The sequence below is a fragment of the Echinops telfairi genome, unplaced genomic scaffold, assembly GCF_000313985.2.
Source record: "Echinops telfairi isolate 266 unplaced genomic scaffold, ASM31398v2 ScPeMD7_7469;HRSCAF=8507_1, whole genome shotgun sequence".
NCBI classification, from domain to species: domain Eukaryota; kingdom Metazoa; phylum Chordata; class Mammalia; order Afrosoricida; family Tenrecidae; genus Echinops; species Echinops telfairi.
The window spans coordinates 1186295-1199302 of record NW_022111373.1 but is presented as its reverse complement, the minus strand read 5'-3'; the positions used below and the strand labels follow the sequence as shown (position 1 = coordinate 1199302).

Sequence of the window (13008 nt, the reverse complement as noted above, 5' to 3'; positions counted from 1 at the left end):
GAACTAGAGGAATATGTGTTCTGTCAGTGCTATGCTGCACCCTGGCTGACTCATTCCTTCCTTGTGACCCTTCTGTGAGGTAATGTTCAATTGTTAACAGATGGGCTTTCAGTCTCCACTCCAACCTCCATCATTTGCACCAATTTATTTTTGATCTTCTGATGCCTGATCCTGTTGACACTTTGTGGTCACACAGGTTGGTGTGTTTCTTCCATGTGGGCTTTGTTGCTTCCCTGCTAAATGGCCGCTTGTTTAACTTCAAGCCTTTAAGATCCCAGACTCTATATCTTATAACAGCCAGGCACCATCAGCTTTCCTCACCACATTTGCTTATGCACCCAACAATGAGGAATTTTTAAGAGAAAAGTAAAAATGCAGAGAATAATATATCCTGTAAACTGTGGGGTTTTTTTTGGGGGGGGGTGGTGTTAAAGCAAATATCAATTAAACTCTGTATACTATTGTTGTTCCTATGAACAAAAAACACTGCCCCATCCTATGCCATCCTCACGATGTTATGTTTGAGCCACCACTGCATCTTGTTGAAAGCTTTTCTCTTTTTCACTGACCCTCCACTTTACCCAGCATGATATCCTTCTTCAAGGACTGTTCCCACTGATAACAGGTCACAAGTATGTGGCACATAAACATATGAAGGCACTTCAAAAACTTAGTGGAAAATTTTCATGATCTTTTATTCCATTTCCCCCAAAACTTTTGAAGCCTTCTTATATCTTTATATGATATGTGAACATGTTAACACAAATAAACAAAGGGTTAGACTGAAATTGCATTGTGTGAAGAAGCAGAAGACAGTTATACCAGGAATATTGAACTGTCAGTAGGCAGACCAAAATTGACTTAGTATATCAATCCCCTACTTACATATTATTCTGGCAGATCTGTGATTGACATTGTCAGTGAATAGTATTATAAATTTTGCATGACAACCAACTCTCATTGTTTATGTAAATAGCATCCACTCATGTAAGAATTTATTCTGTGCAAGTGAATAATTGAGGTATTGGGATATGTAGTTAGCCTACACTTGTTCAATCTCCCTCTCTCAACAGTGTCTTAAAAATTAATACCATGGCTACACAATGACATTATTAACAAAAGATCCTTACCATAAATTAACAAGGAGGTCTCTAAGGGGAGTCAGAGGCAGATAAAAATCATAGATCCAGGAATGGATTTTGGGCTCACACTTAATCCTAGCTCCAATTAGTTCTTCCGACATGGCCCTGCCCAATACTAGCCTTCATGAAGGAAGCACAAGAAGATATGGGTGCTTTAGCAAATTGTACTGAAGAAACTAGATAGTGCCCAGCTACCAGATAGAATAGTGTCTGGGGTCTTAAACACTTGTTTCCAAACAGCACCCATCTAAGTGAGATGTCAACTAAGTCCACATAGAAGCACACCAACAACCGTGACCAAGCATTATAAATTATATAATACAAAGTTGAAGGAAGGAATAGGATCAGAGTTTAAATTGTGAGATTCTGGTTTGCAGAAAACTATGGATGGCAGTGGAAACCCAAGATACATTTGCGAGATCTACATAAGAAATATGCCCCTCCTCACCCCCCACTATCACAACCTCAATGCCCCCTCCCAATCTAGACAGGAGCATGTCCATAGGTACAGGCAAGAGATAAAACTCACAGCACATGGAGCCCAGGTACAGGAGTGGGAACAGAGATACCAAAAGGGTAGGGGGAGGGTGGGAAGGGAGGAAGGCACCGATCTTAACAAATAGCACATAACCACACACCCAGGGGGAAGAACAACAGAAACCAGAGGGTAAGGGAGGCGGCGGTTGGAGTGAGATTTGAAAATAATTGACAATCTACAATCTATCGGGGTGCCACGAGGGTTAGGGGGGAGGGGGTAAGGAGAAGATGATCCCAAGGGCTTAATGGAAAGTAAATGTCTAGAAAAGAATGATGGATGCATGTGTGAATATGTCGGATACGATTGATGTATGGTTTGTAACAAGAGTTGTAAGAGCCCCCAATAAAATGGAAATAAATAAATAAAACTAAAAAAAAAAAAAGAAGAAGCCTCTGTTGATTCCCTCTAACCATAATGGAGGGATGGGAATAAACTGGTTATCAAACAGAGAGTACTGGAGAGATGACTACAGTAGATCAAAAATTATAAACCTGACCTGAACAGTTAAAACCCTGTTACCCGCTCTCCCCTCTGATACACTTGGGGCTGGATCTGGTTTTCAATATTTTTTTGATTTTTCTTTTTCTTTTTTTCCATATCAGGGCTTATCTCTGTTGTCTTTTGTTACTATGGGTAGGTAGCCCTTCTTGAATCTTTGCTGTGTTTCTCTGTTTTTCAGTAAATGAAACCCAATGAACTCAGAGAAAACAACTAAAATAAGGGTTCAAGGGGGGTATGGTAATAGAGTGGGGGGCGAGGGAGAAGGGGAGTTCAAGAAGGAAGAAAATGTCTTGACACTAATTTTGGTAGCAATTGTTCAATGCTGCTTGATGTGATTGAACTATGGAATGATATGATGTCTGTCTGGATTGTCTAATAAAATGGTTTGGGGGGGCGGAAGGGGTGTGCAGCAAAAGAAATCAATACTTTAAAATATTATTTTTATGTATACACAAATTAATAAAATCATGGACTCAGATGAATATATACTAGTGATATTCTGTCAAGTAAAGCAGAAAATTGCAAAGAAATTATATAACCGTCTAATAAAATACCAAGTAATGAAACTTCCACATATATATTTTTTTTAATCTCTCTAAAATATAGCTTTTCACTTGATTCAGGAGAAATTATCTATATCAACTGTCTGTATGCCTTCCCAGATCATTAAAGCTCAAATTCAATTTCACATTCATTTAAAAAAAAGGCAAGATGCAGGGCCTTATGCCCTATCGCATAAGGATATCTGTGCTTCTCCCACTTAGTCAGACAATCCACAGAGATAGAAGGGAGCAGACATTAGGCAGAATGCCCAAAGTTAACCTTTGTAACAGATTATGAGAACAAGTGGGGCAGTGGTAGCAAGGGTATAAGTCCTACATGCTAGAGGAGACAGGATGGCAAAGAAGATGTTAAGGAAGCTAGACAGGCAAGTTCTGATCAAAGTTTAATCATTAAATTAAATTTCATGACTACTTGGATTAGAAATATATTCGATGATTACAATGTTATAAGTGCTTTATATACATTCTTTACATGTATTAAATTATACATAATAATTTATTTCATCCCAACAATTGCATAGTAGGTTCTACTATTATTCTCACATTAAGCATAGACGGTTGAAGCTTTAGTATCTGTCTTAGTTCTCTAGAGCTGCTATAAAAGAAATCGCCACAACTCTAACAAACGGAAAACTACTCCCTGAGTTTAGGAAGCTAGAAGTCCGACCTTGGGGTGCCAGCCCCAGGGGAAGGCTTGTTTTTCCTGTCTGTTCTAGAAGGAGATTTTTGTCTCTCTGAAGATCTGTAAGCCTAGTATTCCTTGGAGATCTCCATGAGTTTTGGCAAGCTTTCCCTGGGTCTCGGAAGTTATCAACATAGGGACAAGTGCAAATCACTCACTCCTTCTTTCCTCCCTTCTATTATTTCTTGCAAGATAAAAGGTGATGCAGGCCAAAGCCCAAGGAAAGGTCCCTTACGTAACATCAGGCCTGTGGCCTGAGTATGAGTGTCATATCCATCCTAATCCCCTCACAATTAGTTAGCTGATCATATCAAATCACATCATGGGGAAAGACGTATCGTTGCACAATTGCCAAATCATAGCACTACATAACTACATAACTGTCAAACCACTGAAAGGTATGGCTTAGTCAACATTTTGTGGGATCACAATTCCACAACAATAGAAGAATCATAATTCCAACTTGGGCAGTTTGGCTTCAGAGTCCAAGTTCTTATCTATTGTGTTATAATACACATGCTGTTTAAAGAACAAATAGAACAAGAAAAAATTATACATATAAATATGAAAATGTTGGCTCTCAGAGAAACTGGAACATGTGAAAGGGCACAAAAGGAAGTAACTCACATGAAGACATAAAACCAACAAATTACCAACAGTTCTTGCCACACTCAAAATGTCTCATCCTATCTCAAGCAATCAGGTTTTCTATTCTATCCCTTATTTCCTCTAAATGAGCTCTGACATAAAAGCATAAGTATATTTTTTTCCCATACCTAAAGGTTTCATGAGGAGTCCTTTTGGTGCTGGGCTGTTGACTACTTGTAGTCTTAAATTTATACCCACCAGTTGCTTCACAAGAGAAAGATCATATTATCTGCTTCCATAAAGATTGACAGTCTCAGACATCCTACATAGGGTCTAAGTCAGAATCAACTCAATAGTAGTGGATTTGGTTATGACACAATCTGGCTTGCCCAAAGTCAAGAGCACTTACAATAATGATCAAAGTACGAGTATACCTCAAGATAAAGAAAACAAAAATCCTCACAATGGGACCAAGAAGAAACATCATAAACAGAAAAATACCACAGTTGTCAAGATTTGATTTAACTTGGTATGGATTGTGATAAGAGTTGTACGAGCCCCCAATAAAATGGTTTAAAAAAACAAATAACACCCTCTTGACAATGTTAGAAAGCAATGATGTCACTTCGAGGACTAAGGTACACCCCACCCAAGCCATGACACTGTCGATCACCTCACATGCCTGTGAAAGCTGGATAATGAATAAAAGACTAGAGAAGAATTGATATTTTTGAATGATGGGGTTGGAGAAAAATATTGACTATACCATGGACGGTGCTGGAAGAAGTACAATCAGAATGCTCCACAGAAGCGAAGATTGCAAGACTTTAGACATGCTATCAGGTGGGACCAATCCCAAGAGAAGGACATCATAGTGGGTAAATTAGAGGGTCAGCAAAAAGAGAAAAAGACCCTCAGTGAAATGGACTGATGTAGTGACTGCAACACAGAAAGCCACCTGGAGGATGCTACAGAACCAGGCAATGCTACATTCTGTTGTATACTGGCCCTTTATGAGTCAGGAACCAAGCAACATGACATAGAACAGGGAAAAACTGAGAAAATATAGTCCATACATTTCACTTAAAATGATTACTAAAACAAATCCTAAATAAAACTACAAATTACTCTTATTATAAGAAACAGTAAGTCAATAGGTCCCCACTCATCTGTCAGTTTGTTGTATTATGATCACTTGCATGTTGCTCTGATGCTGGTCTTCCACAGTATTTCAAATGCCAGCTAGGTTACCCGTAGTGGGTCATCCATGGGGACAGGTTACCCGTAGTGGGTCACCCATAGGGACAGGTTTCAACAGAGCTTCCAGACTATGAACAAACTACAAAGAAAGATAGTCTGTCTGCTTATGAGGGATTAGTCCCTGAAAATCTATTATCTGGCCTATGCAGGAGGATGCATGCCTCAAATTAGAAGGCATGTGACACATGACTAGGGAAGAGCTGCCTCCTCAGAGTTGAATTGACCTTTTGACCTTGATGTGGATGGAGCAAAGCGGTTGGGACCTTTGTTTGCTGATGGGCATGATTTACAATGAAAAGAGCTGCAAACATCCATTAATAACTGGAATGTGGAATGTACAAATCTAGGAAAACTGGAAGTTATCAGAAATTAAGCACAATGCATAAAGATTGATATCCTAAGCATTAATGAGATAAAATGGACTGATGTTGGTCATTTTGAATCGGACAACTATACTGTACATATCGTTTATTGTACCGGGAATGACTAATTCTCTGACATATAGGCAGACCAGTTAATATAAATATTATTCAAAAAGGAAAAGAGTAGTTGGAAAATGTGGCCTTGTGAGAAAAATGAAGCTGGGGAATGCATGATGGGATTTTGCAAGACCACTGACTTCTTCATTGCAAAAACATTCTCTCAACAACATAAACATCAACTGTCTATGTGGACATGGCCAGATGTAATCCACAGGAATCAAAGCTACTACATCTGTGGGAAGAGATGATGAATACGCTCAATATCATCAACCAAACAAAGCCAGGGGACAGCTATAGAACTGATGATCAATTTGTTCACACACAAGTTCAGGTTGACGCCAAAGAAAATTAAAACTAGTCCATGAAAGCCAAAATACTTTGAGCACATCCCACCTGAATTTAGAGCCCATTTCAAGAACAAATTTGATGCATTGAACATTAACGTATGGAATATCAGACAAGATCATACATAACGAGAGCAAAAGGTCAATGGAAGAAAGGATGAAGTAAAACAACAAAAGAGAAAATTTCAAAAGGCAGCTCATGAAGACAAGTACAGCATTAAAATGAAATGAGCAAAGACATGGAAGTAAAAAACCAAATGGGAAAAATACATTCAGAATGTCTCAAGTGGAAGAACTGAAGATAAAAAGTGGTCAACATTTAGCCATTTCAAGAGATAACATGATCACAAACTGATAGTAATGACGGAAGTCCAAGCTGCACTGAAGGCATTAACAAAAAGCAAAGTTCCAGGAACTGATCAATTGAAATGTTTCAACAAACTAATGCAACATTCAAAGTACCTACTGCCAAGAAATTTGCAAGACAGCACCTAGCCAACCAATTTAAGGAGATTCATATTGTTTCCACACAAAAGAATGTGGAAATTATTAAACAATATCATCAATAGCACATGTAAGTATTTGCTAAAGATAATTTTTTAAAAGATTGCATCATTACACCGACAGGGAGCTGCCAGAAATTCAATTAGAATTCAGAAGAGGATGCGGATGGAATAATACCAATGCTGACATAAGATGGATCTTGGCTGAAAGCAGAGAATATCAGAAAAATGTTTATTTATGTTTTAGTGCCACCACTCGTCTGTCAGTTAGTCATACTGTGGTGGCTTGTGTGTGCTGTGATGCTGGACATGATGTCATTGCTTTTTCAAATGCCAGCAAGGTCACCCAAAATTAACAGGTCTCAACAGAGCTTCCAGACTGAACACAGACAACCAAGGACTCGGCTCCCTGCTTCAAAGGAGGAGCCACTGAAAACCTTTGCATCGTTGGAAACAATGCCAGATACTGAGGACCTAAAGAATGGAAGCAGAACACTGTGGGGCATAGTGCCAGAGGAAGAGCCCCTTAGGTCTGAGGGCACTTGAATTGTAGCTGAGAGAAGCTGATTTCTCTGAATGGAATCGACCATGGTGACATGAGTCCAGTAAAGCCTGTGTGAGTGGAGCCTTTCGGTGCTTCATTTGCTGATGGTGAGGAGAAACAGCTGCAAAAGTCTGTTAATGATCAGAATTTGGAATGTGCAAAGCAATCAATATCCTAAGTATTAGTGTGCAGAAATGGACTGGTATTGGCCATTTTGAATCACAAAATCATATGATTTACTAGGCTGAGAATAATGCAATCAAGAGGAATAGCGTGGCATTCAATGTCAAACCAACACTGCTTGTTGAAAGTGAGGAGAACTTGAAGCACTTGCTGATGAAGATCAAAGATTGCAGCCTTCAGTAAGGACTATCAATGTAAAGAAGACCCAAATCCTCACAACTGGGCCATAGGTAAATTCATGATAAATGGAGAAAAGGTTGACGTTGTCAAGGATTTTTTCTTGCTTAAATCCACAGTCAGTGTTCATGGAAGCAGTAGTCAAGAGATAAAACAACTTACTGCAGTAGGTAAATCTGTTACAGAAGACCTCTTCAGAGTACTGAAAAGCAAGAATGTTACTTTGAGGACTAAGTTGTCCCTGACTCAAGCATGGTATTTTTCATTGCTTCATGTACATATGAAAGTTGGACACTGTTTTGAGAATGATAATGGTAACAAATGTACAAATGTGCTTGATACAATGGATGTATATATGGATTGTGATAAGAATTGTACAAGCCCCCAATAAAATGATTTTTAAAAAAAAGAAAGTTGGACACTGAACAAGGAAGACCAAAGAAGAATCAATACATTTAAATTGTTGTGTTGCTGGTGAAGATTAATCAAAGTACCATGGACTGCTAAAAGGGCAAACTAATCTGTCTTCGAGGAAATATGGCCAGAGTTTTCCTTAGAGGCAAGGATGGAAAGACTTTGCCTTACATACTTTGGACATATTCTCAGGAGAGACTAGTCCCTGGAGAAGGACATCATGCTTGGTAGGGGCAGAGAGAAAAAGGAAGGTCCTGAACGAGGTGGATTGACACAGTAGAAGCAACAATGGGCTCAGACTTAGGAACAATTACAAGGACGGTGCAAGACCATACCCCCATACAGTGTTCCCTTCTGTTGTGCATATGCTTATGGGTGGGAACTGACTTGAGGGCACCTAACTTGTCTTATTCATTATGCAAAGGCATTTAACTGTATAGATCAAAAGTAACTATAGATAACAATTAGAATGAAAATTCCACAACATTAAATTGCATTCATGTGAAACCAGTCATTGGAGCAGAGGCAGTGGATGGAACAGAACAAAGGAATAGTGTACAGTTTAAAATCAGGAAAGATGTGGGTCAGGGTTATAGCCTTTCATCGTATTATCTAATCTGTATATTGAGCAAATAATCTGAGAAGCTGGACTATATGATGAAGACCACAGGATTGGAGGAAGTCATTAACAATTTTTGACAGGCTGATGAAACAAATTTACTTGCTAAAAGAATCTGAAGCAATTTCTAATGGAAGATCAAAGACTATATCCTTCAGTATGGATTACAACTTAATATACAGAAAACAAAAACCCTCACAAATGAACCAATAGACAATATTATAATTAACAGTGAAGAGTGAAGCTGTCAATGATTTAATTTTACTTGGGTCTACAATAAACTCTCAGGGAAGCAACAGTTATGAAATCAAAAGACATTCTGCATTCGGCTGATCGTCTGCACAAAACCTCTTTAAAGTGTTCAAAAGCAAAGATGTGATTTTGAGCATTAAGATACACCTGACTCAACTCATGGTATTTTCAATTGATTCACATACGTGTGAAAATTGGACAGTAAATAAGAAATGCAACAGAATTTGAATTATGCATAATTATCCATTTGAATTATGATGTTGACAAAGAATACTGAAAGTACCATGGACTGTCAGAAGAACAAACAAATGTGTCTTGGAAGTACACTCAGAATGCTCCTTAAAAACAAGGGATGGCAAGACTACCTTACATCTTTGGACATGTTATCGAGAAAGACCTGCCCCTAGAAAAGGACAATCCTGTTGGTCAGGTAGAATGGATCAGTAAGGTAAGGGTCAGTAGAGAAGTGGATGGAGCAACAAGATGGATTGACAGAATGGTTGCCACAATGGGCTCAAACATAAAACTGTAAGGATGGTATGGGAGGGACCCAAAAGTGTTTCATTCTGTTGCACGTAGGATTGCAATGAGTCAGGACTACCTCAGTGGCACTTACCAACAACAAATCAACAGGTTAAAATACGGACTTATCTTCCATAGCTCTGTTCTTTTTCAAGAAAAGGCACCATTATCAGTCTGATTAGCCAGTGATCAACTTCTGTTGTCAGGTGCCATCAGTGGGTTCCTTCCCCCAGCCACCTATGCCAGCAGCAGGAAGCAACCACACAGCCTGCACCACCCTCAATACTTTGCCTATGTCTGAGCCACTGCTGCAGCCGCGGCAGCAACCCATCGCTTTGAGGGCCTTCCTCTTTTTCGTTGAGCCTCTCCTTTACCAAACATGGTATCAACTTCTAAACAGCATTAAATCCAAACTCCTGTCTCCCTTCCATGTAAATACCTCATTTGAGGCTCTCATTCTCCCGAGATTGAATTGTTAAAACATCCTCTTAGCTGCTCTGCCTGTCCTTGGTCTTTCACTTTCTTTAACTGTCCCACCACAAATGTCTTCACTTATCATTCTCAAATGCCTGTCTTATTACTTTAATCGTATCCTGGTTTCAGATCTTTCAGAGTGCTACTGTTTGAAGAACAAAATTCAAATTAACCAAGGCATACATAAGCGCTTTCTGAATATTTTGCCACTTAATTTACATTGCTGCCTCCCACACACTGCTTCAGGCACACTGAACTATCTGCAGTTCAAGCATGCCGGCTCACCCCTCACCTTCTTTCTTGAACTCTTTTCCTCCTGCTTGTCTTGCAAATATTACCTCCTGCAAGGAGCTTCCTTAATCTCAGATTGAATTGGACACCTTTCACATATCTCCCTCAGCACTCTGTTTACCTTACTCCTAACATTCAACCCTCTGAATCATAGTTTTTCCTATTAGTCTTCCTCAAAAGGCAATCAGAGTAGGGGCTGCAATCGAAAGCACAGTACCTAGCACATGAAGACGATCCACAAATGTTCTGTTAGCAAACTAGAGTTCCATCATCACCTTAATGGACTGTACTACTTATTCTAATGCCCTGTTATTGAAAGATCATTTGTTCCTTCCCTTACCTATATTCCTGTAGGACTTATTACCTTTTACTTAATGCTTCTTATACTAGACCACGACTTCCTCAAGGAAGTATTTATTGAAGGAAAGAGGAATTCAAATTTTATCAGTTTATTAAAAACATCCAGACCGAGAAACATATAGGGGTATGATCCTGAAGTAGTGTCACCAAAGGCCCAAACAAGAGCAAATATTTTCCTTTCATTTCCAGGGAATCTAAGCTTTCAATCACAACTGGTCAAGCTTATTTATATCCACAAGATGCCATTAATCTGTCTATGTCAACCAATTATTGGGTCAGGGATACTGCTAATATACAATGCATGGGATAACAGCAGCAGGGCCCCTAACCACCACCAAAAACAACCACAGTAAAAAACAGATCTACCTCAAAATGTCAACAGTGTCAAGATTGAGACACCTAATATAGGAAACCAGCACGCACTCATCGCTTTACCCAGGATTGGAAATTCTTGAGAAAACTTTTAGTTCAAGTTTTGAACATACACCTCTTTGACCCTTCCTTTCAATGCTAGAAATTTATTCTATGGAAAGTTACATAAGTATACAACTATCAATGTACTAGTGCAAAGATGTTTCTAACAGTAATTAACAAATACAGCCACAACTTATAAAATAGGAAACTTTTAAAAAATGGTAGTACATCTATATAATAAAATACAGTCATCAAAAATGATACAAACAGATGTATTAACATGAACAGATGGTCAAGATGGAGTGAAACTTGGGGGGGACAGGAAGCTATAAAGCAGAATGTTTAATGATGTAGTTTTTGCAAAGAAGCTACACACAAATACACATTTTTTTCATTTTTGCACAAAAAGAACACTAGATTTATGTTCAGTCTTGGAAGTAGGATTACCCTGAACTTTGGCATTCTATAGTATACATAATTGTGTTACCTTTGACACTCTTAGATGCTCCAATGGCATACTAGGTTAAGCATTGGGCTGCTAAACACAAGGTCGGAGGTTCAAACTCATCACCCTCTCTGCAGGAGAAAGACCTGTTTTTTTGTTTCCATCAAGATTTAAAGCATTGGAAACCTTAGGGAGTTCTATTCAAAGAGCTCTACTCTGCCTATAGGGTCACTAGCAATGGGTGACCTTTTTGGTTTTTTTTTTTTTTTTTTTTGGCTCTCTTGTGTTACAGTTACTTTTACATTATAAATTCATTACAGTAAAGATATTTAAAATAAAGATAAATATAGTAGCTCCTACCAATTACACAGCATGTTTCGACCCGATATTTATCAATCTCACAGAGGTTGTGAGCCAAATAACTCAACTCCGATTTCATGCTCTGGAAGAAAAGAGAAAGATGATCTAAGAATAAAAAACGACCCCTAAATTATTTTACTTGTAGTTAAAATGCAGCTAACTGGGTGGCAATCCAGCCTAAGAGATTAAAATACAAAAGGGGAAAGTCAAGTCCAAGCAAGAGAAGGAGCTCACCCTGACATAAAGAAGGTTGGAAAAAGTGTCCATATTTTCAATTCTGTAAGGATCTTGTTTCCTGAGCTCATTAAAAATTGAGAGGGCTTTGTCGATATCTGCAGACAAGAGATAAGAGTTTAGAAAACAACTGCAGTGTGCCTTTTAGGGTTTGATGGTATTTCATCTATTCACTCACCTCTGATATTGTGATAAGCAACTGCAATTTGGGAAACAATATATGAGCTCTTAGAAAAGCCCACATCAATGAGAGTCTGATACTTCTGCAGGGCCTCTTCTATCAACTGCAACTCTGTGTATATATGAGCCAGAAAAAACTCTTTCATCCAGGTGTCTGGAAGAGACAGGAGCTTGAGCTGGCAGGAGAAAGAGAGATGTACATTTAATACCTCTCTTCCAGAAGAACATCAAGAAACTATCCTTATTGTCCCAAGGAATTTATCCAAATTATATTTTCAAAAGCCAAACCTGTTGCTGCCTAATTAATCCCAATTCATATTGACTCTCCTAGGACAGAGTGGAACTGCCCACAGGGTTTCCAAGGCTGTCCTCTTTACAGAAGCAGACTGCCACACCTTTCTCCCGCAGAGCAGCGGCGGATCTAACTGCTTAACTTTGTCTTAGCAGCCAAGTACTTAGCCACTGCACCAACAAAGCTCCTACCAAATTGTATTAAAGCACCTACTAATGAACACAGTGGTAAACTGATGAAGCGCTACAACTGAGCGATATAACTTGTAAGCACAATAGGGGAAAACTGTCTTGCTAAGGAAAACTTCAGGAAATGATGGGATTTGAGGTGAGTCTTGCAGGGTAGACAGAATTTGAATAAAGGGCAGGAAAAAGAGGACTACATTCTAGGCAAAAGTAACAACACAAACTGAGGGAAAATACATATGGTGAGGTAGCATGAAAAAGAAACTTGCCTGCTTTGAAGGAACGCTATGTGCTGAGAAGTAACGAAAAAATGAAACAGAACAAGTAGGCGAAGGGACCCCTTGGTATAAATGGAAATGGTATAAAACAAGAGACCAGTAGGGAACAAGTGGAGAGGTCTGAGGGACTGGCCCCAATCCCAAATACTAAGTGGACACCTCCCCCTCCCCCCAGAAGAAT

At 39.0% G+C, this 13008-nt stretch overlaps 1 protein-coding gene across 1 annotated transcript in view; it reads right to left on the bottom strand.

Moving 5' to 3' along the window:
- The window catches only part of CDC23 (cell division cycle 23), a 35551-nt gene that overhangs the window by 4751 nt on the left and 17792 nt on the right, over positions 1 to 13008 (bottom strand). The window contains exons 7-9 of the mRNA XM_004696639.3: positions 12071 to 12248; positions 11893 to 11990; positions 11659 to 11740 (exon numbers count right to left, since the gene is read on the bottom strand). Coding sequence (XP_004696696.1) covers positions 11659 to 11740; positions 11893 to 11990; positions 12071 to 12248 — 358 coding nt within the window. The remainder of the gene's footprint in view (positions 1 to 11658; positions 11741 to 11892; positions 11991 to 12070; positions 12249 to 13008) is intronic.